This window comes from Scardinius erythrophthalmus, assembly GCF_964197995.2.
Source record: "Scardinius erythrophthalmus genome assembly, chromosome: 12".
Classification (NCBI taxonomy): Eukaryota; Metazoa; Chordata; class Actinopteri; order Cypriniformes; family Leuciscidae; genus Scardinius; species Scardinius erythrophthalmus.
This window is the reverse complement of record NC_138232.1, coordinates 3,277,495-3,300,024: the sequence shown is the minus strand read 5'-3', so window position 1 is coordinate 3,300,024 and position 22,530 is coordinate 3,277,495. Positions and strand designations below refer to the sequence as shown.

The 22,530-nt window shown below is 36.7% G+C and overlaps 1 protein-coding gene across 2 annotated transcripts in view; it reads right to left on the bottom strand.

Moving 5' to 3' along the window:
- Positions 1 to 22,530, bottom strand: part of slc12a5a (solute carrier family 12 member 5a) — a gene marked incomplete at both ends in the record, with an annotated part of 93,312 nt that overhangs the window by 40,099 nt on the left and 30,683 nt on the right. Inside the window, 3 exons of one of the 2 annotated variants that reach the window (XM_081380441.1) lie at positions 4,318 to 4,449; positions 5,572 to 5,666; positions 17,205 to 17,234. In XM_081380441.1, coding sequence (XP_081236567.1) covers positions 4,318 to 4,449; positions 5,572 to 5,666; positions 17,205 to 17,234 — 257 coding nt within the window. The remainder of the gene's footprint in view (positions 1 to 4,317; positions 4,450 to 5,571; positions 5,667 to 17,204; positions 17,235 to 22,530) is intronic. The other variant, XM_081380442.1, reaches the window with a different exon arrangement.

Below are 22,530 nucleotides of genomic sequence, written 5' to 3'. Positions count from 1 at the left end.
CCATCAATGCAACACTCTCAGCTTATACAAACCTTACCTTTGCAACCACATATATAGCAATGCCCTGGCAACATGGCAGCGAGTTTTGCAAACCATATTTATAAATGCTCTTTACATATCAGCACAATATTTACATGCTACTCCAAGGTACATAACGAACATCGTGATATTGCCGTGGTACTTTTTTTTGTGTGAGATATTTCTGTATCTGGCAGGCTCAGGGTGTGTTTGTTAGTGAAAAGTGTCGCGTCGACACCATGTGGGTTGAAATCAGTTCTCATTATCGAATGGCGTGTCAAGCGAGTGCGAACGCCTGAATCAACAGCGGTCACTCTTCGGCCCATAGACTCAGTGTTCAGTTTACTGGAGCAGGTGCGTAATCAAACCTCTTTGGTCCCGTGTGTATATGTGTGTGTGTTTGTGATTTCCCACGGGTGGCGAGGACCTCAGGTAAAGCAGCAGAGAGCAGATGAGACACAGCCTCAGGTGTCTCAGTCCCAGTGCGCACGCCACAGACCCCTGTGTGCTCGTCAACACCCGTCCAGCTGCAGGACCACATGTGAAACTGCTGGATAACGGATATGACAGACAGCTGATCTACTGACAGCTTGAAAAAGTACCTGATTTTAAAGGGATAGGACACCAAATCCTGAAAATACTGCCATCATTTACTCACCCTCATGTTGTTTTTAAAACTGAAGAAGCATTTTTGATTTAACAGTAATTATGTACACTACCGGTCAAAATGGTAATGTTTTTAAAAGAAGTATTTTCTGTTCACCAAGGCTGTATTTATTTGATTAAAAATACAAACCAAAACTGTCATATTCTGAAATATTATTACAATTTAAAACAGCTGTTTTCTATGTGAATATATAGTAAAGTGCAATTTATTCCTGTGATCAAAGCTGAATTTTCAGCATCATTACTCCAGTCTTCAGTGTCACATGATCCTTCAGAAATCATTCAATTTTTATTTATTGTTTTTTTATCAAATAAATGCAGCCTTGGTGAGCAGAAGAGACTTCTTTTAAAAACATAACAACATGAGATTTAAAAATTGGCTGTCCAACAAGTAGTACTTTTTAAATTTAAGCACTTGAGTTTTAAGGTTTTAACTGTTTTGTATTTGAATATATTTTAAAATGTAATATATGAATTTTCAGCATCATTACTCCAGTCTTCAGGGTCACATGATCCTTCAGAAATCATTCTAATATGATGATTTGCTGCTCAAGAAACATTTCTGATTATTATCAACGCTGAAAATTCTGTATTTTGGTTACAACTGTGATTCATTTTCTTCAGGACTCTATGATAAATGGAGAGAGCTGCTGTAAACATGTTTCTCACTACAGTAATGAGAGTCTTTTAGCATGGGGGAAATGTTTAACTGTCATGAAAATAATGTTTTGATACAAAAACAGGTCATTTTCAAGCAAAATATCATTTTCTCAACATGTGAATGTACTGTATGTCCCAAACATTAACCAAACTGTACATGAACATAACTGCATTTTGCATGCCGACAGAACTGACAAAGGAACTGATGAGCGCCGTCAGAGATGGAGAAGAGGAGAAGAGAGGAGCTTGTATTAGTCTTCTCTCGCTTGGCTGCCCAAACAGGGGCTGACGGCGTTAATGTGACTTAGCTCAGACGGGGTGAATTATTAAAAACCACAGCAATGGCAGGGGAAGGAAAAGGGCAGCGAATATCACTGTCAGCCCAACACGGATTACTGTGTGTACATCAGCATGTTCAGAAATTGCACAAATAACTGCTCTGCGCCCCTGTCCCTTAGAGCTTGACATGAATTTGCATTTTTCCTGCGACTCAGTGTGTGTGTGTGTGAGTGTGTTCATGTAGCGAGCGTTGGCTAGTGGTCTACAGAGAGCATATGGCAACTGTAACGACCACATGTCACCGCCCGCAACATCTGATAACCTCTCCTTATGAGGCATCATACTTCATAGCTCATCTTACATTATCCTTGAGGAGAAAAATAACATTTCCCCTAATGCAATCAGCTTTCATTAATGTGACAAGACTGAAATATCTGCTGCGAATCAATCATCAACACAAGCAACACAATGTTAAAGGTGAAGTGTGCCATTTCTACACTAAGCAGAACTTGATTTTGCACATGCAAAACTTGCTGTCATGAAGATGGATGGCTGCCAAAACGTTGCTAAGATGTCTTTTTTTTTTTTTTGCATGTTGCTTTGTGATATGGATCAGGTCTCCCCTCAATGCAAGAGATATTTATGGCTATTTTAATGTCGGTCAAGACAAATCTCTGCATCACAAAACAGTGGTTGTTAAGGTTGTTATGAATACATAATGTTACAAGTTGAAATCTGTAGTGCAAGTATGGGCACTAGTAATAATGATTTTTAATGTAAGATGTCGCCTAAAAAACACTCTTATGCAAGAAGTCTCTTATTCTCAACAAGGTTGATAAAAAATACAGTAAAAACTGTAATATTGTTGCAATTTAAAATAGCAAGTTTCTCTTTGATTATATTTTAAAATGTAATATATGATGCAAAGCTGAATTTTCAGCATCATTACTCCAGTCTTCAGGGTCACATGATCCTTCAGAAATCATTCTAATATGATGATTTGATGCTCAAGAAACATTTCTGATTATTATCAATGTTGAAAACAGTTGTGCTGCTTCATATTTTGTTGGAAACCATGATAATCTTTTTTCAGGATTCTTTAATGAATCGAAAGTTCAAAAGAACAACATTTTATCAAAATATAATCTTTTGTAACATTATAAATGTCTTTTCAATTTAATGCATCCTTGCTGAATACAAGCATTTGAAATAATCTAATTGACCCCAAACGTTTGAACAGTAGTGTATATGCCACTTCAGATTTAACTTCTGAGCCGTTTATGTGATGTAAAGAAAACTTTAGACTGAGAGAGAGAGTTCAAGGACTGAATCCTGTCGACGTGATTGGTAATAAACGGACCCCCGTAGTCGAGCGTGTGTGTGGGTACGCGGGGACATTTGATGAGCGGATTGACCCTCTCAAAATGGAGGCTGATTGGAGAGCAGATGCTTTGCAAGACGAGCTAATTAAGTTGAAGTCGCAGTGTGAAACAAGAGGAAGATTATCGCTCTCCTCGATCGTGTTGAGAGGACAAATCCAATTCCATCTCATTTCTCTATTTTACTCTCTTTCTCTCTCGCTCACTCTCCCTATACAGCCGAGCAATGATGTATTGCAGAGTTTAATCTTTATTAAGTTTTTGGTCATTTTGACTGCTGAAGTAGAGGAGGCCTCAGAGGAATTCTAATAGGAGATCTTTGTAACACGCTAAATGTCTTGCACACGCTCAGTAGAGACTCTCTGCGCCAGAGAAAAATAATCACTGAATCAGAGTTGTTATTGTTAACAAAAACTGAAACTATTAAAAAAATGTGAAATAATAAACATAATAATACAAAATATAAGCAATTGATAAAAAACTTGACAAAAATTGGAAAACTGGCAACCTAATGAAATAAAATAACCTGAAGTGCTAAAATTACTAAAACCAAAAATGAAATAAAAATACAGCTAAATATGAAATAAAAAAATAAAATAAAAAAAATCACAAAAGTACTAAAACTTAAACTGAAATAAAAAAATAAAAGCTAATTCAAAATGATTAATATATAGTACTATAACAGTATGTAGCTAAATACTATAACAGTATATTTAAAATACTAAAATAATGTTGCACTGATTCACATTCGGAGTAATTCTAAAAAAAAAAAAAAAAAAAACTAATGCCTTTGAATTTAAATGTTATATGATTATTTGGGAACTGTAAGACTAGTTATGAAATAAAATTGTACTCGTGCACTTGTTTTATCAACTTTCACAAACCCTTAACACAACTCCACTTTCAAATGCACAACTAGTGCACCAACACTCACAGAAATTGTGCAGTTTGTTACAGTCCTTTAATACCACACACAAAAAGTTAGAAGCAAATTTGCAAACTGAATCAAGACTGCAATCAGGAAGAGTGAAACTGAATCAAGCGACTGGGAAACAGACCGGGAAAGGCCAGCGCCGTGAGGGAGGTTACGAGCATGACCGAGGCGAATCTCTAATGAGCGCGCTCAGTCTGGGATGCCGAGGGACTAAGGGAGATCAGGTCACAGGTCAAAACAGAGCTGACAGCTGTCATTTACACTCGCTGTCCGGCAGAAGCTAATTAATGTTTAACCGTAGCAATCGAAAACAAGACAAAAATGTGTGAAGCAAAACGATATCCGTTGCTTTGAGAGCGTGCCGAGAGCATGCATGTGTACCTGGACAGGTTTCTTGCGCGAGCCCTCGTTGTTTTCCGCCTCCTCATGTTCTTTGCTGCCCTGCGGCAGGTTTGAGTAGTTGGCGAGACTGCTGAGAAGAGACGATACCATGGGAATTGTGTCCATCTCGTCCTGTAGAGCAAACACACGCACATACAGAACAAATATTGTAAGCATTAAATAATTCACTCGTGATGATCTGAACATCATCTGAAATGTCATGTTTACATTTACAGATTACAAATGACAAGCCCGAAGGACAATTTATTGCTCAGAATTTAATTTTTAACAGCTAATGAAACTCTCAGTAGAGTTTTATTTAAGATGCATCATCTGAAATGGAGGAAAAGTAAAAACAGAAACAACTAAGTCAGTAGATGTCATACAGTAAGAGTACAGAGCAGCTCAGATCATTTGATCGAGGACGAATCTGATGAGAAATGTTGAATTTGATGAGAAGCTGCAGTAACGATTTAGTGACAAAGTAAAATGTGTTTACGGCACATTTGATCAAATGCAGTATAGGTCATCCATGCAAACCACAATTATATGCATACTGTGCATTTAAATTAGTCAGCTTGCATACATTGGGCTTCACAAACATCTTGAATTTACCCTTATACATTCAGTGTATCACAGAAAAAAAATATATGAGATCGCACTGGGAATTTTTGTGGTCTTAATTGCAATTGTTGAGATCTCTTCTGAAACTCTAGAAAAGACACAAGCCAAAGTCTCCATTTGCTCACCGTTTAATCTCATAGGAGAAACAACAGAGGCATACAAGTAAAATAAAATCTCATTTGAGACTTTTCAAAGACCTTCCTTCAGGTGGACTAACATTTTCTGTTGACAAGATGACAAGATTTTAGGTTAGAATGCATATGAATGCACTTTATAATTTAGCTTATGTAGCATTTGAATCACCTAATCACTTACATAGTCAACTAATTAATATGAGGCCATTGAAAGGCAGTTTTAAAATAGTTTTCGATGCAGTATAGCATGTGTTTTGTGCTTCTTTTAGACTGAAGGCTCTTGCATGCTGTTATCATCCACCTGCAGAGATCAATGTCCCGGGGACTTCCTGCCCTTCAAACGTTAATTATGCTTATTAATTACTGTCAGACTCTTTTATTCCATTAATCACTATAGTTTGCGTGCCTGTGCCTCACTGTCTAGCTCTAATGAGAGTTAAAATGTGCCGCCGTTGCATGCTTATAATTGAACGTGCGTGCATGAGCTCATGTGTACCTCGAACAGGGCCATGTTCTTGCCGTCATGTTGCTGGTTCTTCTCTGGGTCGGTGCTGTTGATGAATGGACTGCTCTCCTTGGGGTTCCCATCTCCTGTTAGCAAAAACACACACATAAATCATCAGCATGACAGCAGACGCCACGCAACTCCAGAGGGCTTCACGGGCAAAAAGCTGCTGAAACCATTCCAGCACTTTACATTTTAGATGCACAAAAGGTAAAACATGTTTATTGCACATTTCAGGTCATGCATACCAAAAACAGAAATTAAAAACAACTTGAATTCAAATTTATGCATCCGGCAGACGCTTTCATCCAAAAGAGACTTTCATTGCATTCAAAATATACAGTTCATGCATTCCCTTGGAATCAAAATGATATTGCCATAATGTTCTTCTGTTTGAGTTGCCATTCATTTGCATCATCCTTTATTGATAATTCACACTGAGATCTTTAAATAGAAAATGTGTTAATTGCAATTGTTGAGATCTCTTCTGAAACTCTAGAAAAGACACAAGCCAAAGTCTCCATTTGCTCACATGTAATGCCATTGCCAATAGGAGAGACAACAGAGGCATACAAGTAAAATAAAATCTCATTCGAGACTTTTCGAAGACCTTCGCCAGCTTCTCTACTCAGAAAAATCAAAGTCCTGATTACAGGTTAGTCACCCAATTCCAGTCTGATCTCTCCAGCGGTCATTCCCAGTGTGCGAGCGGACAGCTGATCTCATGCGCTCTGAAGCCTCTGCTTGCTGTCATCGCTTGAGCGACGCTTCGGCCTCTGGAGGATTTCAGGATGGCTGTCAGTCTGTCACGCTGCATGAGTTAAATCGCACTGTTCCACGGACTTGTGCTAACATTACAATGACAGTCTGTGAGGCCGTGGGCCGGAGGGAATATTTTTTTTTTTCTACAAAATACACCTAGGGATTGATCATCGCAAATAATTACCATAGAATGACAAAAAGTAAATATACATAAACACCATTGGTGTTAATGTGTCTTGTAACCAAATGCAACAATTCACTTTTTAATATTCAAATGTACAAAATTAGACGGAGTCATATGGACCACTTTTATGGTCACATTATGCCTTCACTGTTACACTAAATATTTTCTTTATTATGGTTAAACTTGAAATTATAGAATACAGAATGAATTCAAATAGACAAACTAGAGTACAATATAGTCTTCATAAAAATAGATCCAGAGTTATATGACTGATAGATAGATAAAACGATAGATAGATAAAACGACATATAGATAGACTGACAGATAGATAGATAGATAGATAGATAGATAGATAGATAGATAGATAGATAGATAGATAGATAGATAGATAGATAGATAGATAGAACGATAGAACGATAGATAGATAGATAGATAGATAGATAGATAGATAGATAGATAGATAGATAGATAGATAGATAGATAGATAGATAGATAGATAGATAAAACGACATATAGATAGACTGACAGATAGATAGATAGATAGATAGATAGATAGATAGATAGATAGATAGATAGATAGATAGATAGATAGATAGATAGATAGATAGATAGATAGATAGATAGATAGATAGATAGATAGATAGATAGAACGATAGAACGATAGATAGATAGATAGATAGATAGATAGATAGATAGATAGATAGATAGATAGATAGATAGATAGATATAATGACAGATGGATAGACAGAATGACAAATGGAAAGATAGATGGATAGACAGAATGACAGATGGATAGATGGATAGACAGATGGACAGACAGAATGACAGATGGACAGACAGAATGACAGATGGATAGACAGAATGACAGATGGATAGATAGAATGACAGATGGATAGATGGATAGACAGATGGATAGATAGAATGACAGATGGATAGATGGACAGACAGATGATATCACTGCATCAGTGTTACTCAACCTAATCACTTAAACGTGTGATCATAGAAATGGATCTGAATGTTAATGAGTGGATGTAACCGCGTGTTCCAGCTGTCGAACACTTCACATCACACACGTTCTCCTCAGTAATTACAGAGGAGTGTTGTCATTAGCGGAGGTGATGTCATTCACTTCATCAGTGTGAAGCATGGAGAACTTTTCCCCTGAAGTGAAGCGCATTTGTTACGGAGTGTTACGGACGGTCACGGATCTGAATCCAGCGTTATCGCATTCAGTCCTTTCCGATCACGCACACACTGTAGTGACGAGATGCTGTGATGAATGTGTGTTATATGAACTTGTGTGTGACAGAAAGAGACTCGACGTCAGATTTAATCTTTCTTCCTCACACACCACACTAAGTGAAACCTCTGTGGAGTCTGGAAACAGCTGATTAAATCCAGAAAATAACACTCTCGTTTATCTGCATTGGTCACGTTCGCTGGCTTTTCCATGAAAAAGAACTGACACTTGGGATTGGGTCCAAAAAACAAACAAACAAACAAAAAAAAAAACACACACAGATAAACCAAACTAATCCCAGAATTCAACGGCCGGCCCTGTCTGACAGATTTAAGACCCAGTGCTGTGATGGTGCCGTGAAATCTTGTCTTTTCATTGGCTCAAATATTGTGACACATTGTCAAGGATTCATCAGTGTTGGTCACACGGACAATGTTTCCCAGGGGCCTAAAAATAGCAAAGACTGGCAAAGCCTCAAAGCAGTCTCAGACTCAGACATCGTACAGAGAGTGCACACAAAAATAGCACAAGCCTTCTCAAAACTTACCATCTGATTGGCTGGCTTCATTCAATTTCATAGTATACAGTTTTTGCCAATTTCCAGGTCCAAGACACTAGACAATATTTACACATTTGGCAGCCTTTTTTTATCCAAAGCAGCTGATGATGCATTCAGACTAGCACGTACCTTAGTGTTTCAAGCTACAGGAGCCGGACAAAAAACTGATGGGGAAAGAACTTGCCGTTCCAAACAACTTTTTCCAAAATTCCTTATTTTGTGTAGCCCAGTCATACAGGGTTGGAACGACATGAGGTTGAGTGAAATGATGACAGTATTTTTTTTGGGGGGGTGAACTGTCCCTTTAAATGCATTTAAACATCTAGAGATGCCAATAAAAAAAAAATAAAAAATCATTATTATTCAAATGAATGATCAATTAATAAATGACTTGCGAGATGCAGGTAAAGAAATCCAAATGCCTTGTGCATGTAGCCAAAAAGAATAAATGTAATTTTAAATATAATTGTATAATTATGTATAACAATATTTATATTACTATTACAAATTTCTAAATGATTTTCATTTACTTTAAAATTAAATTCAAATATGTTAATGTTAATATTTTAATGATTATTTGTATTATTTATTATTTAAATAACATTATTAAATACATAATAAATATTAAATAATTTACACTTAAAATTGGGGGTAGGGCGTTTAACTGCTAGACATGCAATTAATGGTTAATTAATTAATTAATTGTTAATAGTAATAGTGCAAACATGCATGTGGAATAATACAAATGCTTTGTGCATGTAGCCTAAAATATTAAAATATAACTTTGAATATAATTGCTACACTATGCCTCATTCATAATATTTATATATTTTATAATATATAAATTATATTAATTTAGTTAAAATTAAACTAATACAAAAATGTAATAAAACACTTTATGCAAGATATGCAATGAGTTACTTGATAACAGTAATAAACACACATGCTCTAACCGTAATAAAGCATATGCTCATGCTTTGTGCATGCAGCCTGAAAATAAAATAAATATATAATAATAAAAAAAAAATTTAAATAAAATTGTATAACTATGCCTCATATTAATTATAATATTTTATAATATAAAAATTATATTATATTATTAGTTTAATACAGATCAAGTTCAAACAAAAATATTTATATTATAAATTATTATCTTTTTATTTATTTATTTAAACTTAAATTTGTGGCATTCAACCATACTCATAAATATGATCACTTAATGACTTGAAAGCAGAATATGTAGTTGTAATTAATCAAAACATTGTAATTAAAATTAATGAAATTGTATAACTATGCCTCATATTAATCATAATATTTTATAATATAAAAATGATATTATGCTATTAGTTTAATTTAGATTAAGTTCAAACTAAAATATTTATATTATAAATTATTTTCAATTATTATCTTTTTATTTATTTATTGAAACTTAAAATTGTGGTGGCATTCAGCCGTACTCATAAATATGATCACTTAATGACTTGAAAGCAGAACATGCTGGAAAATAAGCTGGAAAAAGCCTTCCACAAAAGTGTGGCGTGACCTCCAGCCAAGATCAACAAAAGCTTTCAGCAGGAACGAGCTCTCCATCGCAGGACGGGCCTAGCGTCTCTATCGTGAGGTTTATCTGTTTCTCCGACACTAGCAGGGGATCAGAACAGAGACGGCGCACACCGCGCACAGCAGACCCGCCATCTGCTGCCCTTGACTGCTGATCCCACACTAGTTTGATCTTTCCTCTCATTACATTTGAAGAAGCTCTGCTCCCGAAGGAGCGCTAATGCACAAATCTGTCCAAAACATCTCTTGGGTTTGTGCTCCGGCGTACAGAGCAACAGCGTCTGCGAGTGTTAATAAGACGTGCCGCTGTGGTGGCCGGTCGAGGAGAACCACGTGCATCTGACCTGTGCAGACACATCCATGTTTCATCGCTGCTGAGAAGCGCTTTAGAGATGTTTTGTGACAAACGGCTGCACACTTCAACTCACAGATAATGATTCACGTCGCAGAGGTGGTCCAAACCTCTTACAGGGCCAAAGAGTGGGAGCTTGAGGAGGACGTCAGAAACTACACTTCTACACCGTCTGGGAATGTGAGTGGTTTATGTGTGTGCAAAACTCACCGCCTTGATGATAGTGTTTCGAGTGCTTGCTTACTTACAAAACAGCCCACCTGCGGGTCGGGTCTCTAGGCTATTCTGGCTCACTGATATATAGGAAAAAAACATCATTTATTTGCAATGATTTGTAAATTCAAGCAACATTGGGAAGATGCTTTAAAAAGTCTTTGATTTCACTTCAGAAAGAAATACATCCGTCAGTTCATTGCTGTGAATCAGTTCAAATGAGTTCAAACGAATCAATGTCAATGAATTTACTCTCGACTCTTATTCACGCTTAATTTACAGTATCATTCAAAAAAGCCCCCATGTGGAGTTTAGAATAATGTGGGGGAAAATGAAAGAAATTAAAAATACACACACACACACACACACACACACACACACACACACACACACACACACACACACACACACACACACACACACACACACACACACACACACACACACACACACACACACACACACACACACACACACACACACACACACACACACACACACACACACACACACACACACACACACACACACACACACACACATAGTGATTCCTCTGCTGAAAACAACATTTTTAGCCATTCCAAAGTAAAAACTGTAATATTGTAAAATATTATTATAATTTAAAATAACTGTTTTCTATGTGAATATATTTTAAGATTAAGTAATTCTTCCTGTGATCAAAGCTGAATTTTCAGCATCATTACTCCAGTCTTACATGATCCTCCAGAAATCATTCTAATATGATGATTTGATGCTCAAATGAATATATATACATCAACATTGATAATATGAATATTATCAATGTTGACAATAGTTGTGTTGCTTCATATTTTTATGGAAACCATGATTTTGTTCGTTAATGTCACTTTTGATCAATTCAATGCATCCTTGCTTTAAAAAAAACGAACAAAATCTTACAGGCCCCAGACTTTTAAATAGCAGTGTGCATATACTGAATATTGTCAGAAGAATACAGAATATAAGGATAGAATAGTTTTAGCTGTATCGCTGAGCTCAAACACAAACGCTGCAGGACGAGTTGAATGCTGAAGTTTATTACTTAGTGTTAGTGTTAGTACTCTAACGATGAGTAACAGTAATAGTGACGCTTGTCTTAGCAGACAACCCTAATGAGACGAAACGAGAGGAGACGAGGTTTTGGAGAGGAGGAACGGTTCCGAAGGGCTCGCTGTTGGCTCATCAGGTCTGATTGAAGTGGGCTGTTGAATTATCTTGTCGGGTCGAGACAGGAGTGGAAACACTGCAGGTGTTCGGCTCCACAAATTAAAGACTCTCACACACACACACACGCACACACACACACACACGCACGCACAGCCCTGAGGACTGACCTCTGCTTCAGCCTGTCGCAGGTAACAGCCATTACTCTTCTGAGCCGATGACACAAGTCTATCTTTGACTCTCTCTACAAACATCAACACTGTCTCTTCTGGTAATTGCTGACAGCTCTGACGTTCTCACAGAGTAAAAAAGAAGAAAATATACTGAGAGAAGAAAAGTGAAGGCAGAAACACACCTCAAAGAGGACTGGGAAAAGTGTGAAAAAGACAAACAAGAAGAAGTGTGACATCCGCTCTAAGGAACAAAAGCAGAGAAACACTGAGTGGTTTATAGTCAATACTTTTGCACAGATTTATCATCCAGTCATAAAATAAGATGCATTTGATCAAATTACAACACTCTCCATTTATTATAACCGATTTCTGTGGGGTTTTATGCTGCCTTCAACTCATGTTTTATATTCCAATATTATATTTATGAGATGAGCACACATGAACAACAGCAAAAGGTATAATTACCTTTGGGATTTTCTTTGAGTCCTATTCAAGAAAGTCTCTACAGCAGAAGCTTTTTGCTGTTTATCAAGTTTCAATTGAGACTGTTGACAGTAAAATGTAGTTTCTATGCATTTTATGCTCGGTTGACGAAGCATAGCATTAAAGTTTGCTATTTTTCTCATTTAGATGATTTATGATGCAAATTATTTTAACTACATTCCCCATCATTCTCTGTTGTAATGATAAAATATATATGCATTACATTAAATTACTTTAGATGAATCTTATCGCTTCATTTTAAACTAGGAAGAGAAAAAATATTTTTTTTGCACATCTAAGTCTGACCAGAATTACATCGTAGTTACGATTTCTGAACTCAGAAGTTGTCGCTTCCTTAAAGTGCCCCTATTAAGCTATTTTAAAGGTTGCTAATTTGTTTTGGAGTCTTCTACAATAGGTTTACATGCATTAAAAGTAAAAAAAAAAAACACTTTTTCTCATTTCTCAAAGAGCCTGAAAATGGTCTGTTCAAAGATTCAGTCTCTCTAACTTAGCCCCTCCTTTCCACGAGCCTACTCTGCTCTGATTGGTCAGATGTTCCAATCTGTTGTGATTGGATTACTCTGCTCTGATTGGTCAGATGTTCCAGTCTGTTGTGATTGGATTACTCTGCTATGATTGGTCAGATGGCCCAGTCTGTTGTGATTGGATTACTCTGTAACTGGCTTACTCTGCTCTCATTGGTCAGATGCCTCAGTCTGTTGTGATTGGATTACTCTGCTCTGATTGGTCAGATGTTCCAGTCTGTTGTGATTGGATTACTCTGCTCTGATTGGCCAGATGGCCCAGTCTGTTGTGATTGGATTACTCTGTAACTGGCTTACTCTGCTCTGATTGGTCAGATGCCTCAGTCTGTTGTGATTGGCTTACTCTGCTCTGATTGGTCAGATGCCTCAGTCTGTTGTGATTGGCTTACTCTGCTCTGATTGGTCAGATGGCCCAGTCTGTTGTGATTGGCTTACACTGTAACTGATTTACTCTGGTCTCATTGGTTAAATGTTCCAGTCTGTTGTGATTGGCCTTCTCTGCTCTGATTGGTCAGATGCCCCAGTCTGTTGTGATTGGTCGACCGCTTACAGTGCATATTGGAAACGAAATGTCCATTACCATATCTGTATTCCAGCTTCGTATCTTCCTCAGCACGGAAACACAGTGATACGAACAGTAACGATGGAATCGGTTTTACCGTATCAATGCGAGTCCTCGTCCTTTTGAAGTGTGGCAAAGTGGATTTGCAGCACAGAAAACCGCGTCTTCTCATCACGTCGACAACATGAACCAAACTCTGTCAGTCTCAGCTACAACCTATGCAAATGTGTTACATTGTTACGAAGGTTTGTAACAGGAAGTAAGACTGGAATTACTGCCGAATTGTTTCAGCAGTTTAGAATCGATTCTTTCTTTTAGGAGACAATATCTTTATCTGTCATGCACTTTCTCTAACTTAGCCCCTCCTTTCCACGAGCCTACTCTGCTCTGATTGGTCAGATGTTCCAGTCTGTTGTGATTGTTTTACTCTGCTCTGATTGGTCAGATGTTCCAGTCTGTTGTGATTGTTTTACTCTTCTCTGATTGGTCAGATGCCCTAAAAGGTACTTAATGGAACTCAATAGGGAAATATAACATGTTACTATTAATATATTTAAATGTATATTACCTGACAGGCAAATTTAGATCATATTTTACCAATCCAATCAGGTTGAAAATACTCACAGAGAATATATTTGTTTTTTTCTCTGCATATGTGCATGAGTACAGTATATTTTTATGGCTTTATTTGTGTACTGATATTGGCCTCTTTGCTGGCAGATGTCTGCAGGTTAAGACTTACTGAGCGGTGGCTCTATTAAGCTTTTAAAAGCACCAATTTTCTGTGTGTGCATGTGTGTGTGTGTGTGCAGGGGTAAACGACACATTTTGTAATAAGGCTGGCACTTCAAAAGGACTGTTTGAACCCTGTGGAATGGCCTCGCCTCGCTTCCATTCATAGTCTTAACAATATCACCTTTTTGTGCCGAGACGAGGACGGAGCCTGACAGCCCGGGCGAGCGCACAGATTTAAGATCAAACAGCTGGAAAATGAAGCCAATGAAGAATAAAGTTGCAGATTGAAATGTACTGAATACATTTAGCTGCTCAAGAAATTTGATAGTCAAGCGGAAAAACCAACCAACCAAGATAAATGTGCTAAACATACAGAGAACTTCTAGCGATATGTTTAATATGATTATATTTCCACAAAGCCAATTTGCGTTGAATAAATTTTGCTTCATTATTCAAGAACAGGCTTAACAAGTAAATGTGCAGCACGTTTAGCTAAGCTTGACTTCATTACAGTTTTGAGTTTTGGATAGGTTTATATGCATTTTAAAAATTATAATCAAACATATTTTGTTTCTCTTACAATTAAGTAGTGGTATCATAATACAGTGCTTTGCAATATGCCATGGGGTGTGTGTATATATATATATATATATATATATATATATATATACAGTATATATATACAGTATATATATATATATATATATATATTTTTTTTTTTTTTTTTTTTTTTTTGAGTTGGACATGTTTTTCATGAGATTCACTCAGAAACACTATTAAAATTAACAAGCCACAGATTTCTGATTTAAACATTTTGTTTGCTCCGTTTCAGCAGATGAATGCAAATTGTGCAGAAATACACAGATGTCTTGGGTTAGCATTTAGTTACATACAAGAGACAGATGGTGAGGTAGATATTCTATTTACTGCTTATGTTCACTCTGTCACTGTTATCACCGACTGAATCGGTTGTAATGCACGAGCACAACACGGATAAATACAGTTTGATGTCATGCATCTCATGAATCATTCCTGTTTAATGCGCTCACAAACACTCCAAATGGGAAGCAGCAGATTCTAACCTCTCCATTCCAAACCATGATGACACAGTTATTGGAGATTTTCTGACTAATTAATCAGGATTAACTACCTAATAGGATTTGTTCGAGATAGCATCTAACAATCAAGATAATATGGAGAAGGTAAAACTGCTGTGTGTAACCTAGATATGAATAACTCCTGAGCTCCAGCGCTGGCTGAAGAGATAACGGCAGATAACTTTACACCAGTGTCAGAGGCTCAGATCGTTCCCTTCTGTTTGAGGTTTAGCTAATTAGCTCTGAAACTCCAGTTAGATATTTTCTCAAAGCTTCCGACTGCTGAAATCACCAAAATGTAAGACTCTTCTAGCCTAAGGCAAGCTCAATGAGGCCACATGATGCCATTTTAAAAGGTCATTATTTGTTTATTGGGTTTAATAGAATAGGTTAGCATGCTTTAAAATTATTTTTCACATGCTGTATTATTGCAGCACTTCTATTCTGGTCTGGATTCTACAAAGCCCCTCCTTCTGAAAAGCCAGTGCTCTGATTGGCCAGCAGACCCAGTGCGTTGTGATTGGCTAAAAACCTCAAGTGTGTGTTGGAAATGTAACGCCTCTTACCATAACTGTGAGCTTCAGCTTCCAAGGCTTCCAGAGCAATTGCAAACACAAACAGTTAATGTAATCAGTTTCACCGTTTCAGATTCTGAAAATGCAGTAATATTTTGTTTATGCTTTGCTGGCCTCAGATATTACACTGGCACATATTGATGTGGATGCATAATGAAGCAAACATTTCACCTTGATTTAGCCAAAATTAGATTGACTACAGTCTTCATCTCAAGAGAATGGACAAACCCTATTTATTTGCCTAATTACACATTTCTGGTCTTAATAAACAGCCGATCTCGGAAGATAAGCGGGGCTTGGCTCGATTAGTATTTGGTCAGATGGATGTTCCTGGTCACAATTTATCAGTGCACATCAGTCCAAAATTCATTAAACACTTCACCAACTGCAGAGGTCCAACCAATTCCTGAAGGATAAAATCCTGTCCTTTCTTTTTTTTCACTTTTTGGAATTCCGTCACATTATAGAATGTTGTGAGTTCTAATTACATTACTTTTGAGCTAAAAAGACAGGATTTCCCACATTTCTAAGAAAGCAGAGTCTAAGTACCGATAATCGAGGTGCGAACTGTCCAGCTGAAAGCATCTAGCTTTCATCAGATTCATTATTATGCATTCCATCACTGGTTTCCTGCTTATTTTACATGTAATAACAAACCGGCACTCCAGAACACAGACATACACACAAAACAGAATCAAATCAAAGGGAGACATCACAGATACGACATGTGGCTTACAGAGGACACACACACACACACACACACACACACACACACACACACAAACACACACAACGAAACAGACAAAGATAAAAAGAAAAAACAAACAAGGATCAATGACGTGATGCTCATTTTATTTGTTTTGTGTCCAGAACTGAGCAACTTATTCAAAAGTGCAAATATAAAAATAATTCAATACAAATTTTCTAAGAATAATCAAATTTAATTTTTATATTTTTGCTAAAATAAAAAATGTCTTAGGTGGCATTTTATAGGCTTAAGGCTTATTTATAGGCTGATAGTCTTGTAAAAAAAAAAAAGAAAAGAAAAAAAGAAGCATTTGACTAAATCAAAACCTTAAAAATACAATAATAAAGCAAATTTATTTATTTTTTTCAAATATCTCAAAAGCCATTTTGTTGTCATGTGACAAACCATGAGCAAAGAGTGCATTTCCGAATATTTTTTTTCTTTTCATCATCTCAGATCCATCATCTATTTGTCATTGACCCGTACATGGAAATACAACACAAACAGAAACGATGTGAACTTACATGGAACTTTTCTTACAAAGAAAAGTCCAAGACAATGAAGAACACATGACTACACACAGCCACACACACGTCACAGTGTTTTGTGTGAACACACACACACACCGGCAGCAGTCTGCCCGTCTCTCACCTTTCTTGGGTGGACAGGTGGTGTTGACCACTGGAGAAAAACGCACACAACACGTGACTTTAGAAAACATCATCATGCAACATTCATCTACACCAGTGGTGTCCAACTCCAATCCTGCTCCTGCAGGGCCACAACTTACCTGAACCAGATACTCTACCTATTCCCTACATTAGTCCACTTACAGGTGAAACTCGAAAAATTAGAATACCGTGCAAAAGTTCATGTATTTCAGTAATTCAAATTAAAAGGTGAAACTAATATATTATATATATAACTATATACATATGCATGATTATACTTTTCAGAGGGTCGACATTTCTGTATTTAAAATCTTTTTTTTTTTTTTTTTATTTCATGTAATATTCAAATTTTCTGAGATTTTGAATTTGGGGTTTTCATAAGCTGTAAGCCATAATCATCAAAATTATAACTTTTGCACAATATTTTAATTTTTCGAGTTTCACCTGTATTTAGCTCACTTGAGGGAGTGAATGAAAACGAGCGAGTGAATTCTGACATCTCGAACTCTGTCATGGAAACTATGTATAAACCTATGTTTCTTTTATTTTTGAGAAAGCATACAGAATATTTTGCAATAAAAGAAAGAAAACGGATTCGACTACTATTGCCCCTCTAACCTCCCCCCTTTAATTAATCAATTTAATAATTAATTAAAAAGGAATTTATACCTGTATGTTACGCTCTAGCCACATTGGACCAGAGATTTAATAAATGGATGATTCAGTGCGGGCGCCATCTTCTGTCAGACACGGGAATTCATTCAGCGCGTGACTTTCACAGTGCATTATGGGTATTCTCTAGCCGTTGAGTGTACATCGGTTGTACTCTCGTCATTGCAGTGCATTGTGGGATTGAATGAGTGGACTTGATGATGTCCACGATGGTTTGAACCTGAACCAGAGCTGAGCTCTGCAGGACAGTGGCCCTCCAGGAGCAGGTTTGGACACCCCTGCTCGACACACATCAATCAAAGGACAAAACAATTATTATGGAAATAAAGACACACATTAGTGTTAGGGCTCATTTGTATAGGGCTGAAATGACAAGCACCAATTTCCCGAATGTATGTGATAGACCATATACCATATATCTGAATGACAGGGTCATGACCTGTGAAATTTTTATAATTATATTATCATGTATGTAAATTAATAAACAGACAACATAAGCAAACTTCAACACAGTTTAAACAGACGTGTGCAAATCAAATATAAAGACACTTGCATGCTAAATAAAATCTTAAACAATTTTAAACTGGATTCTTTATAGTAACATCAAGCATTTTAAAAGGACTGAGTAATATGTGTTCAATTTACATAAATTACAAATGTCAACAATAACTGTTGCAGTTAAGTGTATTTGCATTATAATTTTCAACAACAAAAATATCAGTATGCTTGCATGTGCTCGCTGAAAAATAGTGCTGGAGATGATTTATGCAGATTAATGCACATAATAATGATCACACATCTGTATTAATCATTAAATCATTAAATACAAACGACAGAGGAGAAATGTCTTCCATCTCATGTGAGAAGGAACCATCATTTGGACCAATCAGGTAGATTAACATATTTACTGCAAAAAGTTTGAATTAATTTACCTCTACATGTTTAAAAACACACAAAAATTGAGACTTTGTGAACATTTATGAATGATGAGATAAACGAATTGCTGAATTGGTGTTTCGAAACAATTCATTGAAACAGTGTTATAGTTAACTTAATCTAAAAGCATTAAAAATGGTTTTCGGTATTTGAAATAAAGTTGCAAAAATATATAAATATATTCAATGAAAAACGTAAAAAAAAACAGTTATAGTTGAAGTACTAAAATGATAATGATTAAAAATAGACTAAAACTGAAATAAAAAATAAATGGAAGCTAAATAGAAATATAAAAAACAAATAAACGTGACAAAATTGCATATAATTGCTAAAATATAATTTTTTTTGCCTTGTCTGAAAAAGGTTTAAATCGAAGTACTATATTACTATACTGAAAATATTATTAAATAGAAGTATAAAACAACTAAAAACTAATATACATGACAAAAGCACAAAATAAAAAGACTAAAACATCAACTAAAATTTAAATAAGCGAAATAATGCAGTGAAATGATTGGTGGAAATTAACTAGCAGGACAAAACTAGTGTGTTATGGTCTTTAAATAACATAATTAGTCAAACAAAATAGAAATGCTAGAAATCATGAATATATATTTTTTTCATTTCCCAAAATAATTGTGATATTTGCAGTGTCGCTAAAATCATCATTACGGTCTTAAAGGGTTAGTTCACCCATAAATGAAAATTCTGTCAGTAATTACTCGCCCTCATGTTGTTCCATTCCCGTAAGACTTTCGTTCGTCTTCGGAACACAAATTAAGATATTTTTGATTTAATCTGAGAGCTGTCTCACTCCTCCATAGGCTTCTATGTTATTGAAACTTGCCGGCCCAGAAAGTTAGTAAAGACATCGTTGGGTTGTATGTCAGAACGGAGGCTCACTATTGGCCAGCATCGCACGCATCACACACATGACCAGCGTCGGCCAATAGTGAGCCTCCGTTCTGACATACAACCCAGAAGCGCTGCGCTGTTACACTATGTGAACTCACGTGACACAGAAGAACATGAAGAGTTGAATAAAGTCGTTATTTTGGGGGTTTTTTTGCGCACAAAAAGTATTCTCGTCGCTTGATAAACTTAAGATTGAGCCACTGTAGTCACTTGGACTATTTTAACGATGCCTTTACTGACTTTCTGGGCCGGCAAGTTTCGATCCCACACTGTAAAAATGATTGCTGTGATTATTTATCACAACTTAAAATTCAACATTAGAATAAGAAATAATGTGTTGTTTCAAGTCTAAAAAAGTATGTGTTTGTGCTTGACTTCAAATATTAAGTTCAGTTAACTTAGTTTAGTTAAGTTGGATATTTAAGTTATCCCAACAAATTTTAAGTTGTTATAACTAATTGCAGACCAGTGGGGATTTCTTTAAGACTGCAAGGGAAGCTCGGCTTCCCCTATAATGTCAAAAAATTAATGGTCAAGTATGTACTGTTGTGTTAACATTTTATTGACTAAAAATGCGTTAGGAAACGTTCATCTCAAAGATGAGTTCGTTCAGAATCAGTGACATATAGCAGGTCGACTGACTCGATTTCCTTCTCATATATTCCCGTAGCGTCACAGTGCATTTTCCCTGTTGAAGCCCAGCGTCCATTGACTTCAATGGAGCTGCTTTGAACAGTTTTTTTCAGTGCTTCGAAACTAGACGGTCATTGGATAAATGCTGCGATTATGTCCCGCCCACGGACGCTTCTGCGTGATGATTGGAGGGTCTGTCGAAAGGCTGCATCTCCTTTTGATTGACAGCGATTTCATACAATAAAAAGTCGCTGACGCTGAAGCTGTTCGAGCTCAGTCCCATCGCAGATTATGCAAGTAAAGTCGAAAGACAAACTGCTGCAACCTATTTCTTGGTATTTGCTTGTCGAAATTGCTAGCCAATTTTCATAATACATTTCACACAATTATACATTTATATCTTTATTATTATATTATTACACTCTAAAAAATGCTGGGTTGTTTTAACCCAATGTTGGGTCAAATATGGACTAACCCAACGTTGGGTTAAAAATGCAATTTAAAAATAGACAAACCCAGCCGTTGGATTACATTTTTAATGTAACCAATGCAATTTGTCCTTTTTTAAATTGCATTTTTGTCCATTTTTGATTTTGTCCAAAATGCAATTTGTCAATTTTTAAATTGCATTTTTTAACCCAATGTTGAGTTAGTCCATATTTGACCCAACATTGGGTTAAAACAACCCAGCATTTTTTAGAGTGTACTTATTATATTTTTTATATTATTATTAGTAATAATGAAAAAATAATTATTAAAATAATTGAAAAAATATTATTATTAGTAGTATTATTATACTTTATTATATGTATTTATACCTTTATTATATTATTACATTTATACAATTATACCTAACTCTGCTGGCCATCGAGAGGACACTGATCAAGACACTGGAAAAGATGCTTAGTTGTACGACAGGGTCACAGAGCATTTTCTTGAAAAGGAACATAGAGCAGAATTTACGTATAAATAAATGGACAATTTTTATGATGTAGGCCGAAAATGAGCTTCCCCTCTTTGAAAGACCAGCAGCCGCCACTGTTGCAGACATATTTTTAATAGTGCGTAGAAGCCTATGGAGGAGTGATCCAGCTCTCAGATTTAATAAAAAATATCTTAATTTGTGTTCCGAAGATGAAACAACATGAGGGAGAGTAATTACTGACAGAATTTTCATTTTTGGGTGAACTAACCCTTTAAATATTCGTTATATCACCCATCTTAACACACTCTCAGAAGTGCCACAGAGTTGAAGTTCCCGGTGATTTGCTGTGGCAGTGATTCAGAGCTGCTTTATCTCAGACATCCTCAGAGAACATCACTCAGCTCTAGTGTTCACTTCAGATCCTCCATCCCTCCTGCAGTCTGGCCTGACCGTTCTCAATATTCACTAGGGTCTTTGTGGTAATCAAGCGGCTCTCAGAAGCTGGGCTAATCTCCACAGTCCTGGATTCTGGTCTCGTTCTCTCATTCACTCCAGGTAATGATAAAGGGAGCCGTCGCTGCTGTGTGTGTGTGTGTGTGTGTGTGTGTGTGTGTGTGTGAGTGAATGAACTCTAGTGCTCACATTAAACAGAGCCGCTACCTCCTGCCAATCCCTGAAGCCTCTTTTAAGGCAGGTCTATTGTTTCAGCTCAGAGTCAGAGACAGTGACAGAGGTCTTTCTTTGTGCCGTCACACAATGAAGTGGTGTTTAGCCCAAACGACTGCGAAACACTATAAACCTGCCATCATTTCTCAAGGCGGCGCGTGAAGCATGTCATTTCTGTGCTACTGGTCCCGGCCCAACCTCATGCTGTGGTCGAGCCAGGAAATGACATATCAGTCGCGGAGAAGTGTGTTATTACTGTTCCAGACGAGCAGATTTACGAGTTTCACCTGGTGAACGATAAAACAGGTGAAAGAAATCACACAGACACTGAAGGAGGGAACGAGAGCCATACAGTATACAGAAGAGAAGATCAGAGACTCTTCTGAGACACACACACACACACACACACACACACACACGCACACATTCTTGTACATCTATCTTGAGGACATTCATTGACTCAATGCAATCTCTAGCCGCTTACCCTAACCTTACCCATCACAACTAAGTGCCTAACCCGACCCCTGACCCTAAACCGACCCTTGACCTCATTATAACC